This window comes from Camelus ferus, chromosome 6 (assembly GCF_009834535.1).
Source record: "Camelus ferus isolate YT-003-E chromosome 6, BCGSAC_Cfer_1.0, whole genome shotgun sequence".
In the NCBI taxonomy this organism is placed as follows: domain Eukaryota; kingdom Metazoa; phylum Chordata; class Mammalia; order Artiodactyla; family Camelidae; genus Camelus; species Camelus ferus.
Window position 1 is genome coordinate 3,879,896 of NC_045701.1, and position 25,060 is coordinate 3,904,955.

General features: G+C 55.9%; 1 protein-coding gene across 1 annotated transcript; it reads left to right on the top strand.

Annotated features, from left to right (window-relative positions):
• The first annotated feature begins 330 nt into the window (after positions 1-330).
• Positions 331-24,829, top strand: RBPMS2 (RNA binding protein, mRNA processing factor 2). Its single transcript, XM_032480961.1, has 8 exons — positions 331-719; positions 15,205-15,282; positions 15,863-15,901; positions 16,625-16,687; positions 17,010-17,160; positions 17,673-17,818; positions 23,363-23,432; positions 23,677-24,829. Exons 1-7 carry the CDS (start codon positions 633-635, stop codon positions 23,423-23,425), a joined length of 627 nt encoding a protein of 208 aa, XP_032336852.1. The 5' UTR covers positions 331-632; the 3' UTR covers positions 23,426-23,432; positions 23,677-24,829.
• Positions 24,830-25,060: the final 231 nt, after the last annotated feature.

Sequence of the window (25,060 nt, forward strand, 5' to 3'; positions counted from 1 at the left end):
GAGTTCATCAAAGTTTAAAAACTCGTGGAGAAGGGAAAGGGGAGAGAAGAGAGAGGAAGAGAAAGGACGAGGGAGAGAGGGGAAAAGCCCCGCCGGAGGCTGGCGCGCCGCGGCCCGGGCCGGGGCGAGCCCGCAGTGGGCGGCGGGGATTGGCTGCGCGTTCCCCCGGAGACCGCGGAGAGGGAGGGGGAGGGGGCTGGCCGGGCCCCAGCTGAGGCCGGTTCCGGCCCCCGCCCCCCGCCGCCGCCCGGCGCCCGCCCCCTCCCCCGGCGCCCGCCCCCCGCCGCCGCCGCCGCCGCCGCCGCCGCCGCCGCGGGCGCACTCGCCGGTCGCAGTGAAAAGGCGGAGGCGGCGGCCGCTCCGGCTCCGCTCCGGTTCCCAGTGCCTCCCCTGCCGCACCCCCTCCCCGCCTCCCGCACCCGCCAAACTTGATGTGACCCCAGCCCGACGCGGCGGCTGCCCCTCTCACCGCACCGCGCGCCCCCCACCGCCACCCCGCCCCGCACCCCCCGGAGCGCACCACTCACCGCGCCCCTTCCCACCTCCTCGCCGGGGCCGGGCGCCGCGCGCCGCGCTCGCCCTCCGCGTTCCCTTCCCCTCGCCACCCCCACCCCCACCCCACCCCCCGCACCATGAGCAACCTGAAGACGGACGGCGAGCACAGCACCAGCACGGGCACAGGCACGGGCTCGGGCTCCGGCGGCACCCTGGAGGAAGAGGTGGGTCTGCGCCCCCGGGACTTGTCGGGTGAAGTGCACGCGGAGGTGGGCGGGGGACCCGGCGCGCGGGACCCCCCGCGCGGTCTGGCAATTGCTCCCGGCGCCTTCCCGCCGCTGCCCTTCTGCTGGGGAGGAGCGGCCCGTGTCCGGCGGGCGGGGGCGTGCGGCCTGGACTGCCCCGCCGGGCGGGCATTGTCTCCCCGCCCTCCAGGGCTCGGGGCGGGCAGCGCGCCGGCCGCCGTCTGTGAGTCCCGCGGTGGGCGAGCGGCGCCGCGTCCGCCCCACGCCTACTGCCCGCGCGTTCTTCGTTCTCCACTCTTCGCCGGGCTCGCTGCCTTCTTCCGAGGCGCTCCTCCCGCGTGGCCCGGACTCCCGCCTTGGCTGGGAGGAACTGAGCGGGATTAGCACGGCGGACGGGCGGCACCCTCACTGCCTTGCACTTTCCACCCTGACCCCTCCCCGTGACCTTGGAGGCCCGGGCGGGCCGCGCGGTACTTTAAGTCACTAGAGCTGTAGTCTAGGGGGTTGGACGGACTTTCTTCACGTCTCCAGAACCTGGGCTTTGGCAAAGAGGCAAGCTGGTATTTAGTTAAGAGTTGGGAAGAAGATGCCTAAAGACACTCAGTTCCCGGTTCTCCTCTTTTGGGTTTTTGCTCTGGCAGCCAAGCCAGGACCCCAAAGCTGGCCCTGGTGGGATTCCGCGAGTGATGTCCACCGGCCATGTGCTTAAGAGGGGGGAGTATGAAGCGGCTTCGTGGGATCACAAGCAGCTGGGTGGTTAATTGGATGACAAAATCCTGGAGGATGTGGGGAGGGGGTGGCGGTGGATATAATAAGTCTTAAGGCTATCAGTGAATGGAGACCAGGAGCTGGGCTGCCCGAGACAAAAACTGGTATGGAAAGGGAACAGGCTTCAGTTCTCTCTTAGGGGCCTCTAGCCTCTGCTGTGTCACTCTAGGACTAAAGAGACCCTTCCTGCCGCACCCTGACATGCTCTTGCCCAGGAAACCAAGGACCATTTATCCACCCTGAGCTCCCTTCCCCCTGGTCTAGGGGAGAAACCGCAGAGCCCCTGGTGGGGGTTGGTGTTTCTGCCTCCATTGCAGTGGTGGGTGCTAGCCTGCCGTGCTACTACGGGTTTGGTGCAGAATGGTCGCTCTGGTCCACGGCTGGGCTGGGCTGGACTCCTCACTGTGGGAGGGATGGTGGGAGGGTCACACTGCCAGCTCCCACTCTTAGCAATTCAGAGGCCTGCTGCCAGCCCCTGTCTACCAATGGCATGACATCTTGAGAATCTAGGTCTAGATCCTGCTTTTTGTTGGGGAGGAAAGGAGGAATATACAACCCTTCACTCTGAAGGGTGGCAAGGGAGGGCCTGACATCTGTCCACTAGCGTGGTGTGGGCTCTAGGGGGCTGGGATTCTTTTGGCTCCCGAAGGCCTTGTCCTTCTCAGACCTTGATGCCGACAGGCCCTTGACTTTGGGGATCCCATCCTGACTCTACCTGGTTGTTTAGAAACTCGCCTGAGAGTTGGGGGAGGGTGACAGGGTTGCTTGTGTATATGTGTGTGTGTGTGTGTGTGTGTGTGTGTGTGTGTGTGGTCTCTGCTGAAATTGGGGGAGGGAAGCTGTCTCCCGTGAAGCTGGGCAAGGACCCAGAACCACTTCTGCTAGAGGGTTGAGTTCAGCAGGGTCTTTACTTTCACCCAAGAGACTCTCAGATCCACCCCTTTGACGTGGGAAGGGTGAACCATGTGGCCAGTCTAAAGTCTTAGAGAAAGCATTTGAGATATTGGTCACTTTTTTCTAAGTGCTTTTTCTGAGGGAGGGCAGAATCCTCAAGAGGTGGAACCCCTGTCATCCTGCCTTGTGGGCAGAGGCAGGCTACAGCCCTGTATTTTGGGGGGAGTCAGTGCTGCTAGTGCTGGGAGGGTAGGGGGCCTAGGCTCCTGGTTACCAGAGGTATAAACTAAGGGCCCCAGCAATCTCCTGGAGCCTAGCGTCTGCTCTTGTCAGGTAAGCACAAGAATTGGCCCCTTCTCCTCATTAGCCTTCTGAACAGCGGGCCAAAAGCTCTTCAGCGAGGGCTTCATCTTGGATTGGTGGTTTGAGCAGGAATTGGACTCCTTTTCAGCTTAGATGCCCCCGAAGTGGGCAGTTCTGCAACTCTCAAGAGCCACCATTGAGGGAATCTGCATTAGCAGTAGTGATTTATTCTTACGACTGACCCAGGCTGGCTCTTCCCTTTTGGCTATTGGAGATGAGTTAGAGCAAACCTAGAAAACCGAGGAAGAAGTTAGAGGTCACCACCCCCTGAGATGTGGCAGAATAGGAGGCTGTCTGACCCGGAGGGATGGAAAAGGCATTCCAAGAAGAAGGAATTGCATGTATAAAAGTGGGGGGTAGATTGTGGAACCACATGGCTTGTTTGGGTGACTCCCAGGAATTGCTGTGTTGAAGTAATAATGGGGACCACATTATGAACAGCCTGAGATCATGCAGGCTTGGGAGGAAATTGGCATTTTTCTGCCACTTGGGAAGGAAATGTGTAAAGAAGCTTTGAAAACATCTAACCCATTACCCTTTGAATGCTAAGGAGGACAGTCAGGAATTAAGGGGAGGAGCTAAATGTCCCTTTCAATCTAGAGGCTATACCCTCCCCCAGGTGTGTCCTGTCTGGTTCCTGAGCTCCAGAAGGTGAAGCAGCACATGGACCCTGCTCAAGGCAGGTTTGCCTCTGATGCTGCCTAACCCCAGACCCAAGCATGTCTTAGTGATTCTTGAGGAATGGCTTGATGGTTATAGTGTTTCTGCGGAGGGGTATATGTGGTTTGAAAGCATATTCTATTTTGAAAATGCAGATTTTACTTTTATAATGCAAGGTAATATTAAGTTACAGTAAGTACTCATTGGGGGCCCCTGAGAAGAGGGTCATATTTGGAATCTTGGTGGGGGAGTTTGAGTTTCTAAAAGTTAAAGAAGTTTTGTGCCAGCCTAATGGTAAGCTGTAGGAAGGCAGGGATTAATGGCAGCTAAGGGAGCTACAGCCTGACTTAAAGGTCTTGGCTCCTGCTGCCCTCCCAACCCCATCTTTGCTTGTCCATTGCATCCACCAAAGCTGGGCCAAGGTGGCTCCTTGCAAGCCCGGTACATCAGGGTGCAACATGTGTCCTCAGGGGTCTCTGAGGAACTAGCTAGGCCCCTGGCCCCTGGCAAAATGGGCCACAGTTAGCACTCAGGTGAGTGAAGGAATTCTAGTGTCCAGTGTGTGCCTTGGACACCACCCCTTTTCTTTTCTCTGCCATCAAAAAGCATTTGACAGAACCTGGGACATCTTGGTGCTCTGTCTGTAGGCTTTTTTTGGTAGAAGAAGAGGGAGGCATCTACACTTCTGGGCTTTTACCTGGAAGTAGGACCCAGGCAGGTCGGTCCAGCAGATTCTGGTAGGTCGGGCTCCCCTCCTCCCTGGGGGTTTTGTCTCCTCTGCTCAGATAACCTAATGGAGGGTCTGTGCTAATCATAGGAAACCCATATATAGTCTTTGTGCCAGGCATTGTTTTGAGCATTTTAACTCATTTAACTTTCACAACAGCACTATGAAGTACTTATTTTATTACCATTTTATAAATGAGGAAACTGAGACACAGAAAGGTTAAATAGCTTTCATGTAGCTGGTAAGTGGGTAAGTTGGGGTTTGAACCCAGAGCTTGCTCTTCACAGCACCCTGTACTTGCTGTTCTGTTTCCTGTTGGGGGTTTTGATGAAACTTGGGGACAGTGGGGAAGAGAGGAACTGCGACTGAAGCTTTTTAGGGCTGAGCTTTAGGTGATGCCACGGTCCCAAGTAGAAGCCCAGGGACTGGCTCTAGGCTAGTTCTCTTGGGGCTGGTGGCATCCCAAGACTGGGTGACGGGTGCTGTCAGCCCCTGCAGGAGGAGTATTTTATCATAGATACTGTTTAGAATTGTCATTGCATGGTGATAAAAACCAGAACAAGTCAATTCTCTACAGACAGTACACCCCCTTGTTGCCTGTACTGGGGCTGCCAGCCTTCGCGCCCCACCTTGATTCCCTGCTGCTTTGGGCATTTTAACTAAAGAAATGGTACTTACTCTAAAGTTACTCTAAAGTGACTGCCTGTCATTGCGGGGGTGGGGGTCATTCTCTTCGGTCTCCTTATCTCCTCCTTCCCTGTATGTGGGCAGGCCTGCTTAGTTCACCCCAGTAAGAACCAGCTTCTAAATCCCATTCATCATTTAGACATTCTGATTTGTCATCTCCATCTCTCGGATGGGGCGAGGGAGGAGGCTGGCAGGTGCTGTAAATAGAGGCCAGACATGAACTGCGGGATACTTCGCTCTGCTCTCATACTGTCTACCCATTTATCCCACTGGTTCTCCAGACAGTCCTGAGAGGTACAGGAGAGGAGTCCTCTCTCCTGCCCTGAGTGAGGACTGAGCTCCTGGCCCGAGACCACCCACCTCTGGTAGAGCTGAGCTGAGCTAAGGTGCTAAGTTCTGGCACCACCCGGAGGCCCCCAGCCTCTGCTCAGCCATTGACTTCAGGCAGCAGCATTTGGTGCCTTGTTAGTTCCTCTGCCACCCCCTGACCACGGCTGCCTCGGAGGGGTCCTCACACCCCAGGCAAAGCCACGAGGCAGTAGGGCAGAGCCCATCTCTTTTACTTCAGAAACCACGTTGCTGCGAGGTGGCAACTGCAGGCAGCCCACAAAGCTTCGTATGGCAGAATCTTGTCTCCTGCCTGTCCAGGGACCAGCATGGCCTCCTTGCTCTTTATTTCTTTCCATAGTCCATCCTTGAATGGAAAGAACAAGGTTACCTCTGAAACACGCCAAGGCTAGACAAGTGGCAGGACTGTTGGGTCCTTCTTTTGTGAAGAGTCCAGTTGTGGATCTATCCATGCCAGGCATGTCCAGAGTATAGCAGGGGCTGGGTGTAGTGGGAAGGTCTGCCGAGGCCCACCTGTCCGTCATTTACAGCTGACTGAGCAGAGGCTCTTGGCTGTCACAAGTCATCAAGGCCACCTGTATAGTTCTCAACAAGCCTCGGACACTCAGGGAGAAAGAGGAGGGCCTGACCAGGACCAAGCCATAGTATGAGTGTCTGGAGCACCTACCTCCTTTTTGTGGTTAGCCAGCCTCTCCTTCCCCAAGTGAGTTTAACTGAGGGAGATCAGGAGAAGATACTGGAATAGGACCTGAGACTGGTTTTGGGCACTTTGTTGCTATGAAGGTTGTGGATAACTTCCATCCAGACTGATGTCTGTTCTTAGGTGTAGTTGTGGCCATAACTGGGCACCACTTGGAATGGAGGGGTCCTAATGTGTTTGTGACAGGGGAATTCGAAACCAGAATGTGGGTCCCTGAAGCAGCTTCCATCCCTAAACAGAGACCGTCTCCCAGCAGGAGCAGCCCTTTAGGAAACATCTTTTCTAAGTCTTCACCTGCCTCAGGTGGTGCACAGGTGTGGTGGGCTCAGCGCAATGTGTTTATGGAGCACATGGTGCCGTGTGGTCACACTGGATTAACATTGCATGGTTTAAGGGTTGGAGGTATTGGTTTTGGAGCTAGGGGAAGGGTGTGAGAATCCCCTAGGTGAAATCTTGAATCAGTGGGGTGGGGTGTGGCAGTGGTGACAACTACAAACTTTGCCAGCCACAGGGAAGAGGCAGTAGATTGGTGCTGGCTGATCCCACAGCCCTAGGAGGGATGGGTGCAGTGGATGGCGCAGAAGGGAAGGGAGCCTTGCTCCGAAGCTGCATGCTAGAGGCCCTGTGAGCCTCCTCCTCTGAGTTGCCTCTGAAAGCCTTGTTCCCTGGCTCTGTCTGGAGCCAAGTGGAAAGCAGGCCCCGCCCTCACCCGCCTCCAGCCAGCCCGGTAGCAGGGAGTCTGCACAGCACAGTTCGTGCCCTTTGGTCAAGCTCCCTACCTGTGGTGTGAAGCAGGGCTTGCAGCAGGCTTTGACCAAATGTGTCCCTGAGACATGAAGCCGTCTGTTCCTGGGACTAGACGGAGCTTGGAGAATGTCATCTGAAGCCTTATTTAACTCAGCTTGGTTCCTCCCACCCCTGCACACACACTGGAACTCTAGGACACATTGCAGGCTCTAGAGGGAGAGCCTCAACTTTCCAGCAGCTTGGACTTGACCCTCAGCTCTGCTGCTGGCTGACTAGGCACCTAATTCCCAAGCTGGTTTCCTCATCCGTAGGATGGGCCCATGCTACTCTGCCTGTGACGTCAGAGGTCGGTCAGGCTCAGGTGCCCATGGAACTGCAGAGTACTGCCCAGGGCGGGGCCTTAGAGCCAAGCCCTGATACATGGGATTTGGGGCTGGAATTAGCAGGGGCAGTCAGACACTGTGCAACAGCCCCTGAGCCTGGACTTCTCCACACCAGGTCAGACTCTGATGACATTGGTGGTGTCCTAGTGGGAGCTGCCTGGAGGGCATCTGGGCGGTCCCAGCCTGGGAGCTGAGCAGCTCAGAGCTCCTTGGGGGACCCGGGAGGCACAGGGCTCTGGGAGCATGTGTGTTTGTATCTGCTTGCTGTACTGTCAGGCTGTATCTGCCTGCTCTTTCTCCCTGTGTCCTTGTTCAGCCCTTATAAGTCCTGGGTCTGCGGGCCATGTCACCACATTCCATCCACCTCTCGTCAAGTGGCCCCACTCAGAGGGACTTCTTTCCCCGGGGAGGGGTAAGAGTGACCTGCCAGTGCCAAGCCTAAGCATGAGACCCAGGCAGAACCCAACCCCCACCCCACCCCCTACGTACATGCACAAAAGGAAACGCACGGGCCACTGAGATCTTCTAGGGGTAGAGTGATGGCTCTGAGGCTTCTGTTTGGCAGCCACAGCGCTGCCCCAGCAGAGACCCCCTCTCAAACCCCCAGACCCAACTCAGCCCGGGGCCTGGCTCCTGACATCCTGCTCTCTCATCCTCTCAATCTGTCTCCTTCACCACTTTCTTTGCCTTCCTGTGGGTAAGAGGAAAGCATCAGAGCTCTGAGCAGATGGAGGGCAGTGCCTGAGCCTTATCCTGAGACTCCATCACCTTCTCCCAATTCCCTGGTATCTTAGAAGTTCAGAGGGTGAAGGACCCTGAGTTTAGCCCACCCCTCCTCTTTAGAGCTGAGGCAGCAGGGAAGGCCATGAAGCCACCTGCCTGGTTGGCGGCCAGGCTGGGACTGCAACCCAGCCTCCCTGACAGTTGGTTTAAAATTCTTTTTTGTTTGTTTGCTTCCACATCTGGTGTGTTTGCAGAGCCTGAGTTCCACGTCTTGGTTCTCCATGTCAGGCTCACATGCCGATGGTAGGTATAAAGGAACTGGAACTGCAGAGTACTGCCCAGGGCGGGGCCTTAGAGCCACGCCCTGATACATGGGATTTGGGGCTGGAACTAGCAGGGGCAGTCAGACACTGTGGAGCAGCCCCTAAGCCTAGACTTTTCCACACTTGCCCTTGGAGAAGCCAGAGCTGAGCTGGGTGTGACGATGGCTGGTACAAGTTTAAAAAGGACCTTCAGTATCTTTATATCACAAAAGCTGCAAGCTTTATATAATGCAGGCTGCAGCTCATAAACTCCTGTGATCTGGCTGGTGGTGGGTGGCAGTGAGACACTGAGATGGGATGGCCCAGGCTTTTGTTTGGACTCAGGGCTTCTTGGGGCTGCAGGGGGCCCTGCTCTAGCCCCCTGCCCCGCAAGGCTGCTCCCACTCAGCTGCTGGGAGTTGGCTGTCTCCCAGGTCAAAGTCTTCCCTTTGACCTCCCTGTAACCAGTTGTTTAGGACTGACCGTAGGATCATCCAGTGGGACCCTGCAGCCCTGCCCCCAACCCCCAATCAGCCTTCTGCTGGGGACTGTTTCTGCCTTCTTGGCTCAGAAGTTGAAGGTCACTTGTTCTGGGCGCCTAAGGCTGACCCCACGGGGGTCTGAGTGGGTTGGTGTGAGATCAAGGTCTGCAAGAGCATTGACTTGGGAGCCAGGCACCTGGGGATACTGGGGATGCTTCTGACGTGCTCGGTGACTGCCAGCGACTCACTGGGCCCCTGGTCCTTGGTTTCTTCACCTAAAAATAAAGTTTCTTCCAACTCAAATATTCTGCATTTTGGTTGTTGCAGAGGGCTGGGAGTTGGGAAAGGATGTGGGAGGGGCTTATGAGAGGCTTATTTTTCCCTATTGGGATTTCCCTCTTCGGGAAGTGGTGTTTTCCATGCAGATGACACCAGGAGAACTCCCCACACTAAGCTGCTGGTAGGCAGGGTTCAAAGCGAGCAGCTTCTTGAACATTTTGTTGGAGTGGACAATTGAAACAGTTTCCTTTGCACATTGGATGCTAACTTTCAGAGATGCTAAAGGATTGCTTACAAAGAATCAATTTTCAAAAACCATTTTTATCTCTTTGGTATGATGTTTCTGTTGCCCAGAGTCAAGTTTCCCAGCCTTGTGAGGCAACGATTCACCTAGAAGCTAAGAGTCTGTCTTCTAGTGGGGAGTGTTCCTGGTGGACTGTGGGATTTATCTGGGGGTGGGGGAAGGGTGAGGGTGGCCCTAATGTTTTCCTACCGCAGCATCCTTTGTGGACAAAGGTCTGTCTCCCAGGAGGGAGGTCCCTGGAGTCCTGGGTGCTGTCCTGGAGAGTACAAGGCCAGGGGTTGGGAGGAAGCTGTGTTTGTCCTTTGGAGTTAAAGGATAAGGGGGTTAATATCAATGGATATACCGCAGGTTTTGACAGCTGTGTTTACCCTTTCTGTCTCTATTAAAAGTTGGTACCTACGGAGCCCATCCTCTCAGCCACAATATCCTACCGCCCCTCTTAACTGAGAAGTTGAGTGCTTACTGCTCGGTATGAAGGCAATCTTTTGTGTCAAGAAGGCTGGGGCAGGCAGAGCTACGGAGCCGTACAGAGGAGGGCACACACTTGGGGCAGGTGGAGCGGCCGGGCCCCAGCCTGACCGGACTGAGTGTGGGGTCCCCTCCGCTGCAGGAGGAAGGGCCCCATGGCGTGGCCCCATGGCCCCTGTGCCCTAGTCCTGTCCCACAGAGGCTTTCCTCTGTGTAGAACACCCCCTGCCCTCTCCCCTGCCCGACAGCCCATTTCCCTTAACTCCTGCAGGGCTCCAGGGTGAGCTGGGCCCTGTGTGGACCCAGGGGAAGACGGAGACCTCTGGGCAGCCACTGCTGAGGGAGCTGGCCTGGCCCGGGGGCACCGGAATGACAGGCGTGCCGGTGGGGGTGTCCAGGCCGAGAGAGTTGTCCACCTGGGCTGATAAAAAGAGGTCAAGTCCTGCCTGGAAGCCTCTTCTGCAGAAGCCTGGATCTGTGCTTTTAGGCTGATGCCTCAGGTGTCACTGTCACCTTGCTCCTGGAGGCTTTTGTTTGATTTCATTTTTTCTGAAGATCTGTAAACAACTGTCAGTTTGTCTGGAGGAAGAACATTACTGACACACAGGTAGGAATGAGTTTGTCAGAGACCCTTCCTGCTTCTCTCTAGAAAGTCATCTTGCCCCTGGGCTGGGGAGGGCTGCAGCGGGAGGAGGAAGACTTGACAAGGGAAGGGCTGCGCAGCGCGGGGGCCTGGTCCTCTGTTGTGTTTGAAAATGTGCTGGAGGGGCTCCTTGAAGGGGCCGTTCCCTCCCCAGGGGCCTCAAGAATAAGGCTGAGGGTGGGGGCCGCCACTTCCTTTGTGGCTCAGGGGCCGCCCTTCTCTCCCCATGCCTGGAGCCCTGGAGTGAGATGGGGGAACTCTCGCGGAGGAGGCGAGGAGCCCCAGGCACTGGAGGTCCAGCAGTGGCTGGAGGGCAAGGGCCCAAGAGCACACAGCAAAGACCTGGACAAGCCCAGGAGGTCTGCCCACGGTGAGAGCCTGCAGTCTGGATCCCCACCCCGCCCTCCCAGCAACCCCAGGGAAAGAGGCAGCCGGGCTTGCTTGAGGGAAGAGCAGCCTTGGGAGCCCCCAAAGCCGTGCTGGACGGTTGTGCCAAAGGCCAGGTGATTTGCCTTAGGTGGGCCTGGCGCTGGCTGGGACCTCCAGCAAGGCCAAGGCTGCTCCTGACCATCATGAAGGCCACACACCGTGCCTGTGATGCCTTGTGTGGGGACACCTGTCTGGCTAAGTTCCTTGTCCATGTTGAATTTGGTACTTCCAGTGGGTTCCTCAACATGTATCTTCTTTCACTGGCCTCTAAGGATTCTCTACCCTTTCTCTACCTCTCCCCAAAACCCTCTCTCTCAACCCTGTTCCAAACTTCCAACTATGCCAGGGATGTGGCCATGGTCCAGCCCTGTCTGCTGGTACTTGCCACGAAGGTGACCATTTTAACAGGACTGTGGTTGCTTTCCATGTTTCAGGAGAGGAGGGAGATAATCCCTTGGGTTATCTGGATGCTTCTGGAAAAAGGGTGAATGTATGGAAGAAGGGCCCAGGTGCCTTCTAGCAGCCTGGGATGGTGTGAACCCCCCCTTACACTTCCTTCAAGTACCTTAAAACATTTTTGTATTGAATTCTTGTGATAAACTTGTGGAATAGGCAGGATGCAGGCTCTTTGGTTGATCTTTCTACCTTGGCATCAGCAGTGGTTGGATTCTGAATCCTTGTCTGTACCCAGCCTCTTTGCTGAACATTGTAGCTGACTGCCCTGGGGCTGCCCCGGCAAGTAGCGTGGGAGGACTGGTCTCCAGTGCTGGCCTGGGACACAGGACTAGTTAGCTGGGCCTTGGAAAAGTAACTGTTATGTCTCTGCCCCTCCCATCCCTAAGGATCCTGACTGTGCCACTAGCTTGCCTTGTCACCGCCTATTCTGAGCCTCAGTTTTCTCGTCTGTAAAATGGGAGTGTTGAACTCCTAATCTCCATGGTGCTTTCCACTTGGGACATGACCTCCCTGGGGAAGAGGGTCACTAAAGAATCCAGTGACTACCTTAGGTCTTCTCACCCACATTTCCAGCTCCAGGCTGGTCTGGACCCGATCCAGCCTCACTAGGCAACCTTTTATCTAAATGGCTTGCAGTGCCTGATAGGATGAAGTTTTTGCACGGGTGAATGCTGAGATTATAGAAACCCTAAGTGAGCAAGCATTTTGTGGAGCCTCTCCTGGGTGCTGGGCCTAGAGGAAAGTGTGCTCTTCATCCTGGAAGTAGATGGTATCCGTGTGGAACAGATAAAGCAACTGAGATTCAGGAGGATGACACCCTTTGCCAAGCCAAGCAGAAAGCCGGGGTGCAAACTCTGGTCTCACTAACTAAAGCCGTTCCCATTTATGGCATGTCTCTGCCATGCTGGGCCACGTCTGTCTCTGCCTGTGAGTCCTCTCTTTGGAGGGCCTGAGGTGTCTGGGAATAGGGGAGGTTGAACATTGAGACACTAGGCACCTCGGAGAGTAGGAGAGTTTTGAGACTAGCCTCCTGTCCAGGTGAGCTCAGACTGGTGGGAGCAGTATAAGACAAGGGTCCTGAGGGCCCCGTAAGACTTTAGAGGAAGGAAGAGGGGGAACTGAAATAGAGGGACCTGAAGGCTGGGTGCCCTTCTAAAGGAAGGTGGAAGGGGAGGGGTGAGGGGCAGCGTGAGCAGCTGCCTTGCAGCAGGCCTGTGGGGGGTGCTTGTTGGGAGCCTGGAGTAGATGGGCTGGCAGGGTTGGGGTAGCGGGGGACGACTTGAGCTTCTTGTTCTCTCAGCCTGTGGCTGGCCAGCCTGCTGAGCTCATGCTTCCCGTCCCTCCAGCTTTGCTGTCATCCTAAACAGGCACCCAAGGAAGGAACTGGCTACTGAAGAGATGTGCGGCATCATGGTCCCCATCCACGGGGCTGACGATGCCGCCCAGCTGCAGCTGCTTCTGTCCCCACAGCCAGGTGGACAGCACAGACAGCCGAGCCAGGGTTCCTGGGGCTCATCCAGCTCTGCTCCTTGCTGAAGCAAGCTGCATGAGCCCTTTCTGGGCCTCTGTTTCCCTGTCTGCACAAGGGCATGTCACCTGCTGGGGTGTCCAGGGTCATGTAAGAAGCAAGGAGAGCTTTCAGGTCAGACTCCCTGTGACTTAGCCACCCAGCCAAGGGTCTGTGAGCTGGCGCTGCAGACCTACCACCTAACCTGTAACTGCACTGAAGTCCGCTTGTTTCCTGGGGGGTGGCCAGGGGTAAGATAAGACCTGTATTGCAGCCTTTACAACCTGAAAGGTGGAAAGCGGAGGAAAAGCGCCATCTAGCCCAGAGAGAAGGCTGGAAACAAGGGTCTGAGCTGGGAATGAGGGAAAGAGTCCCTGTGCTCACTGCCCTAAGCAGGAAACTTTGTGCTGAGAACTTTCTATTTAAGGGGGCCTCTGGGGAGGTCTGGCCGAAAAGGAGCCATCTGAGGAAGGGTTTAAAATTAGCCTGCGTGAAATGGGTGGCCACTGGGGGGAACTGAGGAGAGGTTTCTATGGGGCAGCGCTGGCTCCTCATCTTTGACCCAGAGCACGTCCCACCAGCCCAGGGAGGAGGAGGAGCGCAGATCCAGGCCGGTCCAGCGGGGCGCGGGCTGGCTGGTACTCCATCCTCTCTGGTGGGCCGGGCACCCAAGTCCTGGCGCCCAGAAGCAAGTGCCGTCTCTACCAGTCCGGGTGAGTAGTCAGGAGGGAGACCTGGGTTTGGAGTCCTAAGTCTGCTGCCTTTAAAAAAACAAGCTGTGTAACCTGAGCGGGTCACTTCTGTCTGGGGGCTTACATATAAAGTAAAGGCCTTCCTTCCAAGGACAGCTGGGTGTTTGTCTGGATTCCAGGAGCTCCAGAGCTCCTGAAGCCTGGGCTCCCCAGTTTCTCCCCTATGCTCTGAAACAGGGTAGCACTTGACAGCTGTGCGTGTAGGGACACAGAGCTGCCAAGGGCCGTGAGAGGTGCACAGCCTTCATCCCGGGCCTGGGAGCAGAGGCGTGTCTGGCGAGGAAAGACATCACCAAGGCAGGGAGAGTCACCCTAACTGGCAAGGGATTCTGCTGGGTTTGCTTCTTGGCAAAAACTCACGTGAGGGAAGAAGCCGTCCTTGCCTGTTTGCTACCAGCTGCGGGTTGGGAGCCATTCCTTTGTGGGTTGGGGTGGTGACACTGGTTATGGGTGGCTCCGGGGGCTGGTTTCCTTTGCCGTTTCTGGCTCTGTTGTTGACGTGTATTGGTGTGTGTGTCTGTTAGGTGTAACTTTACCTGACTGCTCCGGGGTCCCTGATTTAAGCTATTATCCCCAAAAAGGCTATTGCCTGGGGCCCACTCGGCAGGCCATCACTAGAGTTTGGAGGAAGTTCTTTGCTGCCTCTGGAGAGGGGTGTGGCCCACTGAAGGGCATCTAAATGCATTCAGGAGTGGCCATGGGATGAGTGGGCTGCGGTACGTGAACTTGTTAAAACCAACAGTGATGAGTTGAGAAGACCCAAGTTTGGCTTTAGCGGTAGGAGATGTGACTTGAAACAGGAGTTCAGTGTATGGGGCTCTACTCTTTCCAATTTTTCCTTGCTCAGGAAAGCACAGTTTCAAGGTGTATTTTTAATGGATCTGAACTATGGAGAATCCTCTCTCCCCCATTATAATTATTGGCTGATCTGGCCTCAGTAGTTAGCATTGGGTGCCAGCAGCATTTAACCAGCAGTGGAGAATTAGGGAGGTGTTCCTGTCAGCCCTCTCCTGGACCTTGGACCTCATCCACAGTTCAGGAGGTCAGGCTTGGCCGGAGTCACAGGCTGGACACCTGGTGTCTTGTCGAGACCTGGTTTCACCACCAACTTGTAACCATATTGAGGGCCAGGCTCATAACTTACAGCATCTTCTCTGTGCCTCTCTTGGAGCTGATGAGATCCTACTCATTGTTCAAAAGCTAGCATCATTGTTCCATCTCTGACTCCTTCCCCGGGTCCCATATTCAGTAAACAGTACCAGCACCGTGCTAAGAGCTAGGCACAGAGGCGAGAATACAGTGCATTCCCGGCCAAAAGAGCCTGCATCTAGCGCGGGAAGCAGGAGGAGCTGGATGTGACAGTGCTGGGCCCTCCGGATTCACTCCCGGGCACAAGTTTACAGCTTTGCCTCTCCCCCAGACCACACAGAGCCTCTCCACCAGGGGTCCGTGGGCATCTTCTGAAAAACAGGTGTTCCTGTTTGTGCATTGCTTGGAGGTTAGACACCATGGCTTTCTTCAGGGCTCAGAGGGGTCCTTGGCCTGTGCACTTGGTTGTTCTGTTCGGCAGCAGAGAGTCTGCACAGAGATGCTCAGCGAGTTCACGGGGGCTTGCTGTGGCACCTGCAGGATGAGCCAGAGAAAGGAGAGTGTGCAGTAAGGGCTCTGAAAAGTGACATGCTGTGAGACTCTGGGTGCTTGTTCGCTTCGGCCTCCAAAGGAGTCCCGGGAAATCCTGAATTCTTCCTTAAACTCTGGAAGGATTCCAGTTCCTTGAAGGGAGAGCTGTCATCCTTGTTCTTCTGTCGGCCTGGCTCTGACCACTGTCGTCTCTGTCCCCAGGTCCGGACGCTGTTCGTCAGTGGCCTTCCTGTGGACATTAAACCCAGAGAACTCTACCTGCTCTTCAGGCCGTTCAAGGTGAGTCTGGACCCAGCCACCGAGGGCAGAGCCTAGGATGGGGGAGAAGTGTCCGCGGTAAATCTCAGACCTGGATTGGGTAGCAGGAAACTATCAGAAAATGATCGCAGACCTGGCTCTCTGTCCCGGTGCTGCTGATTCACACACTGCTTTCTATCAGTTGCTTAAAACCCTTCTGAGCCTCTGTTTTCTCATCTGTAAAGGAGAGTCTCAGTAGGCTTTGCCATGTAAGAAATCTTCGAGATTCAGTGTAGCATTTCCAATTTGCAGATAAGAAAACTTAAAAAGGTAAGGTCTGCTTCCAGATGACAGGCTAATGGAGCAAAGGGGAGTTTACGCGTGAGAGGATGGATGCTGCCGCGTGATGCTCACCTGTGTGCTGGGCCGCGTGATGTGGGACACGAGGGCCGAGGCGCTCAGCAGCGGTGGAGGTCAGGGAGGGTCGCCTTCGTGAGGGGAAGAGTGAGCGTGATACAGGCGAGCGCTGGGGAAAGGTGGGGCTGCTGTCAGGGGTCAGGGGGCCAGGGGAGCACGACAAAGGTTTCCAACCTTCCCTGTTAATGACCACCTCTCTTTGCAGGGGTATGAAGGGTCCCTGATCAAGCTCACATCAAGACAGGTAATTTCTCTCCAAGGTTTTCCTTCCTGCCAGCCCAGGTCAACTGCTGGGCTTGGAACCCAGCCTGTTGTCTTTTCCTCAATCTTGAGGCATCTGGCAGCTGAGACCTGTGCCCTGTCACCCCGACTCTGTCCTGGGCTGACTAAAGGGTGGCCTCCATTGGTCCCTTCTCCTTACCAGTCAGCTCCTGGTCCTCATTTTCTGGCTCTTGAGAAACCGCAGCCTGGCTCCAAGGCTGCAGATCATAGAGGTGGTGACTGTGCTCTGGCTTCTGACACCAGAAGTCCCAGGCCCAGAGCCTTCAGGGGCCATTTCGGGTCTGGACTGAACTTTGGCAAATTGAAGTTGGAGAAGTTTTGAACCTGTTGCCCCTTGATTGACCTGCAGCCCTCCCATGTCCTTGATATGTTGGTGTCCTTGTTCTTGCTGGAGAAGACACTGAAATCTACTCATAATTCTCTGCATGCATTTAAATTTTTTTTTTTTTTTACTGAAAGGGTGAAGTTTAATACAGTGGGAGGAAGCTTTTGGGGCATCATTTCCCACAGTGTGGTACCTGGGTGGGAGAGTTTTGGTGCCCGAGAACCTTCTTCTGTTCCAGCTGAACATAGGGAGGACATGGACAAGAATACGTATTTTTTGTACTTTGTTGTTTGTGTGTTTGTTTGAGGGGGAGATGGATGTTGGGAGAGATGCAAGGGTATTCTCTCTTTTTCCTACTAGCCTGTTGGTTTTGTGATCTTTGACAGCCGGGCAGGAGCAGAAGCAGCCAAGAATGCACTGAACGTGAGTAGGTGGAGAGAATAGGCCCTTCTCTGATCCACAGACTTCTAGGGAACGGGTGTCTTCTGCAAACCTTCCCCCACTCCACGCCTACAGGAAGGGCCCACGGCTGTACCTTCCCCAGCCATCCCAGGGCAGAGTCTCTGGCAGCCCCACCCGTGCCAAATGCCACTACTCGCAAGGCCCAAGTAGCGTGTCCTCTCTTGGCCCCCATGTGGGTGGGGCCTTCAGGCTGGATTATTTCTGGGGCCCTTTGGTACCCACTGCAGTGGACAGTCTGGGTCCCACAGAGTGAAGTCTTTCTCTTCCTTTCCTTCTCATGTAGGGTATTCGCTTTGATCCTGAGAACCCGCAGACCCTGAGGCTAGAGTTTGCCAAAGCCAACACCAAGATGGCCAAGAACAAGCTAATGGCTACACCAAATCCCACCAACGCTCACCCCGCCCTAGGAGCACACTTCATCGCACGGGACCCCTGTGAGTGGCACTTAGGGCAGCCGCCTGCAGGGCCTTGAGCTGGCTGAGCTGCAGGCCCTAGTGGGTGGAGTTGCACATAGAGGGTGGACGCTGGGGCTCTCACTGAGGGAATCAGTCCTGCCTGCCTGCCCCTTTTCCAGGAGGCTTCTTGCATCCATCATCCCTCATCCCTGCAGGGCCCACACTTCCTTCCTCCCCTGCAGCCTTTGCTGGACCTCAGACTGAGCTCCTGAGCTGTCAGCATTGCCCAGCTTCCCGGAAGCCTTCTCTGATCTCTCTTGGTTGAGATGAGCAGAGGCCTCTTGCAGGATTCTTGAAGCAGACAGGATGTTCACCAAGCCTGGCCAAGTTAACATGGCTTCTTCCCCAGTCTTGGGGTCCTTGAGGGGAGCCTGGCCTGAGTAGGGAATTTGTGCTCAACCATAGTGCTGGGTCCCATTCTCTGTTTGGAATGGGGTGGCAGAGGGAGGCACCAGTGGTCTGACATTGGGGGCTGTCGTCTCCTGTTACAGATGACCTCATGGGAGCTGCTCTGATCCCCGCATCCCCGGAGGCCTGGGCCCCCTACCCTCTCTACACCACAGAGCTGACCCCAGCCATCTCACACGCTGCGTTCACCTACCCGGCTGCCACTGCCGCCGCCGCCCTCCACGCTCAGGTACGCCCGTCTGGAGGAGAAGCAGGAAAGGGGACAATGAAGGTCTAAGCTGGCCAGGGCTGCCCATCTCCCCAGGGCTGCCGTGGACCTTCCAGGACAGTACTGTTAGGGTTTGGGATCTGACAGAGGAAGGAGAGGCTAAGGCGTGAGACCCCATCGAGGATTCTTGGCAGGAGGCTGAGTGTGGAGAGACTCGGCGTGGCTGCACGGCCCCCGAACACCCACGGGCAGGCTGTGCCCCTTTCTGCCTGTGGTGACAGGGCTGTGATTCAGACCCCAACCAGAGTGTGGTCCCCGGAGCCAGGCTACCTGCCTCTGCCTCCTCCTGTCTTTATGAACTTTAGAATGCTCTGGAAGATTTCTGTGTGGATTTTTTTTTTAACTCATCTAGAAAGATAAGAATAGTATTCTCTGCCTCAGGTGGTTGTTAAGATGTGTAAAGTGCTGGGATTGTGCCCGGAGCATCCAGGGTGCCCGGTGAGTGTCTGCTCCTGTGTTCCTGGAGAGTGGGTGCTGTCCTGCTGTGACATGAGCAGGTGGCCAGACACTGGCCCGTGCCTCTGTGACACAGTGACAAGGAGGGCCAGGGAGAGTGTGAGTCCACCTCAGCCTCTCATCAGCCAAGTGACCAAGGGCTGAGGCTCAGGTAGAGCGGCCAGGGTGGCCGGGCCGGGGTGTGCTGTGCTGTTGAGAGGGAGGGGACAGGTCACCTGGCCAGGACAGTGGAAGGGGATGAGGAATTAAAGGACATGAAAAGCCAGGAGGGAGAGTTGGCAGAAACTGGAAGCTGAAGTGGGAGGAATCGGGGGCTCTACCTGAGGGAGGGCCAAGTATGCGTCCATCCCAGGTCCTCTGAAGGGCTTAGTGACCTGGGATCGCCCAGTTCCAGGTGGAAAGTTCAGATTCCTGGGCTGCTACCCTCTCGAACTGCTCCCCCCGCAGTGAAGTCCTTCCTGCCTTGGCAACTTGGGCGGTACCCGGGCGGATGCAAGGGTCAGCTTGGCACTCGTCCCCAGCGGCGCACCGCAGACAACGGGAACATTGATTGGGGGTAGGAAGGTGGGGAGGATCTTCCTCTCCAGAGGCAGTGTTTGGGTATTTACTGCAAACCCGTTCTCCGGTGGGCACAGAACGGTGAGTGGAGACAATCCTGGTCCTCTCTGACCTCGCGGAGTGTAGAAGGCAGATGATGCTCCCAGCCCAGCTGGGAGTTTAGCCCCAGAGGCCCTGCGAGGTGTTGCTGGACTCCTTGCCTCTGATCCCAGCTTTGTCACCAGTTAGCCTCCTGGTCTTCGGCAGGTAACTTCACCTCTGAGCCTCATGTGTATCCTCATCTGTAAAACGAGAGGGCAAGACCAGATCGGGTGGAGAGGTCCTACCCCATCTGCTCTGAGATGCTGGGCCGTGACAATGATAAGGCAGAGGTTGGGAGCCAGGGACAGTCAGGGTGTCAGATTATTCAGGAGAGCTGCCGCCTCTGCCCTTTGTGGGGCGGCCCCCAGCTGGCTGGGAGTGGTGCATTGGTACCTGTTCCTCAGCTCCACGCCGCAGGGCTGTGTGCCCTCCTCTTGTCTTCCTTTCTGGCTTTTTCCCGCTACCCACGCCCCAGTGGTCGTCCACCTCCAGTCCATCTGCCTCAGTCCAAATCCTGGCTCTCTTTCAACACCCGTGTGACCTTGGGCAAGTGACTTGACCTCTGTGTGTCTCGGTTTCTTTGTGGAATGATGATGATCATGGCTACTTTATGGGGCTGTTGGTAGCATGTTAGCACAGAGGGAGTGCTGTAGAAATGCTGAGTATCTTGGTTATTATTTAATATGATTTCCTAGGTCCCCCACTCCCCGCACCGGGTCCTCTCTGAGGCTAGAGGCCTCATTGTGCCTGAGTTCCTGTCTTCTGGCTTCCCTGGGAAGGAGAAGAGGGCACCTCAAAGGATACTGGCTTTTTTGCGGGGAGACAGGTTAATGACAGGCGATTGGATCAGGTGGTAACTAGTTCTGTCCTGAGTAGTGGCATGTTTTCTTTACCTTCCAAGAGCCCCTCCCTGCCTCCTGCCCCTCCCGCCCCAGAGGTGGAGGCTGTAGGTGCCTGAATGTGGGAAGTGGACCCTGTTGATCCTCAGGGGATTATTCTGAACCCAGGGGACAAGGAACACTGCTTTTTTTGTGCCTGAGGGTAAGGAGGTGACTTGGAGAGAAGGCAGCAGCTAATGGACAAAGTGGGGTGAAAACTGATTCTTTCTGTACCCCAACATGCACACACCGACCTCATGCCCTTTGCCAGGAGCTCAGCCTGAGCTGGAGCGTTGGCGTGTGACTGCAGGGACCAGACCTGCAGGAAGGGGCTGGGAGATGGTTCAGTCCTGCTGTGTCTTGGCATGAGGCCATCTTGCTGGACCCTCTGTTCTGCAGAGGGAGTGGGTGGCAGGAGCACACTGGGGTCTGCCTGGCACATGAAGATGGCGGCCTGGCAGAAGGGGTTCTCCACGTCCCCTCGCACCCCGGGGTCCTCCCAGCCTGTACTTCTTTTTCCACTTCAGCCCAAGGGTCTTTCACTACAGCCCTTTCCTCCCTCTTACACTGGCTCAGCCATTTATTGTTGACCTTAAACTTACAGGAACTTCCCTGCCTCTATTTTCTTCCCTGTAGGATGGCAGCGATGACAGCATCGACATCACAGGGTTTTCCTGAGGTTTAAATGAACTTAGTACGTGAAAGCTGCTGAGAGCAGCGTGGGCGCCTGCCGAGTGCTCTCTGGGCATTAGCTGTTAGAGGTCTGCACTTACGGGAGGAAAAAGACAGGGTTTTTTTCCTCTCTTTTCCCTTTGCTTATCATCCTGCTCTCAGAATATCACTACTTTAGTCCTTAGACTTGGTCAGTAGTTGGGCACAAGTGTATAATGAATTCCATAGGTATGAATCTTTTACAAAAATTACACATTTAATCTTTTAAAAACTTAAATATGAGGGTGTGCCCCCATGTCAGTACATGTGGCTCTGCACCTGGGCTGCCTGGCTGGCCTCCCTCTGTGTGCGTGTCCAGCCCCCCGAAGATGGCAGGTGAGGTTGTTTGCACAATGTTTTGCTCCCGACAGGCTGAGTGCCCGGCTGCCCGTGTGCACACCTCCTTGGGCACCTGTCCTGCTCGTTTCCTTATTGCAGATTCCAGGAACTGTGCAGGTCAGAATGGAGACGTGCCAGTCAGGGTTAAGTGAGAATGGGCATTGTCTTAATTGACTTTGCGAGGAGTGAAGCTCGTGTATTTGTTGGCTGCACATATTTCTTCTCATGCGGATTCATTCCTTTGTCTCCTTGGTGTATCGCCTCAGTCGGTCCATCCTCAGATCTGAGAGGACCGAGTTTGGGCCCCCCTTCTTTTTGTTTGGCTGCTGCCCCTCTTGGAGCCGTGGTCATTGGGTGCCCGTAGGCCTGTCCCTGTGGGGCAGCCTCTTAGGACTCCCAAGACCTCTGTGAACGACTGGAGGCCCTGAGAGGGGACTGGCTGCTCGCTCCCTCCTGGGATCCCTGAGCCTGGGGTTTCTTGTCCTGGGCCGGGCCAGGAAGGGACCAAGCTTCTTTAAAGGACCTAGGCAGCTGACCTCTGCCAGGCAGAAAGGAAGGCCCTTGAGTAAGCTCTGACCACTTCGGTGGCACGACCATCCCGAGCTCAGGAAGGAGGGCTTTCCTCTGCTTCCTCCCAAGGAGGCGGCAGGCCCATCTTGGGCTGGAGGGAAAGCCACTGCTTCAGGGCCCAAGCCGCAGCACCTAGTGGAGGGAGTGGGCCGGATGGGACGGGCTTGCCGCGGGGGCCCCTTAGCAGCCAGGAGTGGGAGGGGGTGAGTCAGAGGCCTCCAGGGTCCCTCCCACTCTTGCCCAGTGCTCTCCCCTGCCTGGTCCACCCAGCCTGCCAGGCACTTCCTTGCCGCGGGGCTGCTCCAGCCGGAGGCCAGGTGAAGAGCGGTGGTCAGGGCCCACTGGGGCCTTCCCTGAGCTGGACCAGTGCAGGCTCGTTTGGCGGCAGCGGGGCTGGTTTCCTCGTCCTCCCTCTTGGGAAGTGAGCTCTGCTGACCAGCGGGGCTTCTAGCTGAGAGGGCAGCCCAGGGCTCAGCAAAGGGGAGGAGAGGCTTCCTCCCACTCAGCTGTCAGCCAGGAAAGAAGGGAACTGCCTCCAGAAGTTGAGGAGACAGGAGAGAAAATAAAGTGGCCTCTGAGACTGGACGTCTCAAAGGCGAGAGGAGGCTGTTGTGGTCCGGACAGCTGGGGGTCGGCAGTGGCACATCCTTGGAGCCCAAGGACAATCCCGGCAGTGGTCAGGTGGCCTTGGACCTCCCGGGTCCTGCTGTGTGCCAAGTGTCCTGGCATCTCAGAGTGATCAGCCGCTGACGTCCTGCTGAGTATGGGGTGGTCAGAGTCCTGTGCTTTACGGAACAGCACGTAGAATTTGGATGGGGCACGGGAGCAAGTTCTGAGGAAGCTTCCATCAATCCCCCAGTAGCCTGGCATTGCTCAAAATCTCTGCTTTCACAGGCAGGGATTCCAGGCAGCTAACTGGGTAACTGGGTCCGACTGCTCCGATTTCAAGGAGGTCATCTATGTGCTCAGCTGCTGCTCAGTTTCCACATCAGCTCTCCTGTGCCTAAGGGGACCCCAGCTCTTATCTCTGGGTTCTCTTCCTGCCCCTTCACTCAAGGTCCTGTGATGCCCTGCCCCCACCCCTCCCAGGCAGCCATGGGTCAGGCTGGGGCAGACGTGCTGTCTAACTGGGGCAGGCAGCCTCCATGCAGCCTTGGCTTGGCACCCAGCACAGCTCACCATCCATGGGGAAGGGGGTGCCTGTTGTTTCCCGGCCTGTCTCTGGGGATCCTGCTTTGGGGCTACTGCTCTGTGGGGCCTTCTGGCAAGTGGTGGGGTTGAAGTAGCTGCCAGGCCCCCACTGTGGGGGCTCAGCTGGTAGGTGACAAATCTCTAGACTTAGGAGGCTTGCAGTGGGGAACAGAATGGGTGGAGAAGTCAAAATGGGGTGGCGGGGTGAGGAATGTCAGCTGGCTTGCGTCTGTGACTTCCTTGAATCAAAGACAGGACCAGCGTCTGGGCGTTGGACCCCTTGGAGACCACACTGACTTGGGTTTCTGATGTGTTTTTACATTCCGTCGTGTCTGATCCTCATGGATACGCTGAGACTCAGAGAAGCTGAGCGAAAATGGATTAGAGTGATCCTCCCAATGTTAGGAATTCTGCACTCTCCCAGTCACGGGGGAAGGGCTGCCAGGACTCCACCCGGTACACGCGCGGGCTCAGTGGAGAGTAAACACTCTCTTAAGCATTCTCTCATTTGAACCTCCATCCTGCAGAGGAGGCAGGTCAGGCGGTGCTTTCCCATTTTCAGGAAGAAGAAACTGATGCCCAGAGGTGAGTAACAGGCCTGACCTCTGCCAGCAGTGACAGGACCAGGACACCGACAGGGGCGCTGAAGGCCATGTTTTCCAGCCCCCTTGTCAAGCAAAAGGACTGCACAGCTAGCTCCTGACCTTGGCTTCTCTTGCAGGTGCGCTGGTACCCTTCCTCTGATCCCACCCAGCAAGGATGGAAATACCGGCAGTTCTGTTAGTTCTTCAGTAAGTGCTGGCCCAGAGGTCTGAGATGGAAGGTGTCCTAGAGCCTGGTGTCCTGCAGGGCCTTGCTTCCTCTGCCTGAGCCAGGAGCTCGCTGGCGCTACGCCCCCTCCTGAGCTTGTGCCTGGGGCACCCCGACCCTGCCACCCCCCGCCCTCCGTCTTGCAGCCTCCAGACAAGGGGAAGGCCTGGGCTCAGCTCCAGTCCCATGCCTCTGCTCATGGCCACCTCTCTCCCCTCCCTCCAGGTCTTGTCACCACAGCTCGAAGCCCCCAGCCCACGGGGGAGGAAGCCGCCCTGAGCTTCCACTGCCCTCAGTCGGCCTGTGCAGAGTGGCTGCTTCCCTCCAAAGACTGTGAATTTTAAGCCTGACTCAGTGGACTGCTTCCTGTCTCCTTTCTCTCCCCTTCCTCAGCCCTGTCCTGCCCACAAAACCCCTCTCCAAGGCCTCACAGTAGGATTCAGGGGCCTTCTTGCTGGGACCCCCAGACCCAGCTCGGAGGCCTCACTGGGACTGAGCAAGGCCTGACCTCCAGTCCAAATTTGCGTCTGAAACTCCACCTCAAAGAAACGAGGCGTTTAATTTTGCATGTTTTCTGGCATGAATTAAGACACTTAAACTTGTGTGTATGTGAGTGTACAGTTTGTTCTCACATTGTGTCGCCATAGCAACAGGTCCCGGCCACTAATGGCTCATCATTCCGGGTCCCTCTCCCCACACCCCTCCCAGCACCCACCCTGCTTCCCTGAGGACCAAGCCCTACAGCCGGTTCCGCTTGGCGCCCCCCACCCCACCCCACCCCACCCCCCACACTTCCAGGCTGAACAGGAAGGACCACCCAGCCAAGGCAGAGCGTTTTCTTGGTCATTTCAAATCGGGGTCCTCCGCTTCCTCCTCCTCAGATGGGCCAACAACCGATCAGAACCACCCCCCCTGTTTTGCTTACCTCTCCACGGCGCGCCCCACCCCTGCCATGGCCCCGCATTCTTTCCAAACTTCGAAACCAACCAAAAAGTGAAAGTATTTTTGTACCCTGTGTAACAAAATATTTATGCATCATAAAGGATTTTTTTTGTGTGCGTGTGCAATTAATTATTGAAGAGACCTTGTCCGCCCTGTCAGAGAAGTTTAACGTTTAGTTTGAGGCGTGAAGAGAAAAAGGGTTTCCGTTCTCCAGCAGTGAGCCTTAGCGTCAGCCGTTAGTTTAAGGAAAATGAAGGAAAAATTGTGCAATTTTTTTGTTTCATGAGCACGTCAGTGCTCTGCCTTTGGCCGCAGCCGTGGCCGTCTTGCCGTTTTCAGACGTGGGAGACGAGGTGGCTGTTGTAATTGCTGATCCTGTGAGAATGTGAAACTGGATAATATATGAAATGCAAAATAAAAAAAAAAATCACCCAAAGTTACTGCTCTCTGACCTCTGCTTCATGGGACGTAGACAGCAGCCCGGAGGTGTCGGGAGTTACAGGCAGGAGGAAGCGAGGTGGGCCCAACCTCAGAACCCACGTCGCCTCTCCCTCCTGCCCAATTCTGTGCGTCTTGAGTCTGGAGGGGAGGTGACCCATCAGGGTCCATGCAGCCTGGGTTTAATTCATTCTTCGCTTTCTATTCTGAGGGTAGGGGCGGGGGTCCC

Coding starts and splice junctions, on each gene's coding strand:
- RBPMS2 (XM_032480961.1), top strand. CDS start 633: ATGAGCAACCTGAAGACGGACGGCGAGCACAGCACCAGCACGGGCACA. Junction 15,283..15,862: donor TGCTCTTCAGGCCGTTCAAG/GTGAGTCTGGAC, acceptor CTCTCTTTGCAG/GGGTATGAAGGGTCCCTGAT. Junction 15,902..16,624: donor TCAAGCTCACATCAAGACAG/GTAATTTCTCTC, acceptor TTTTCCTACTAG/CCTGTTGGTTTTGTGATCTT.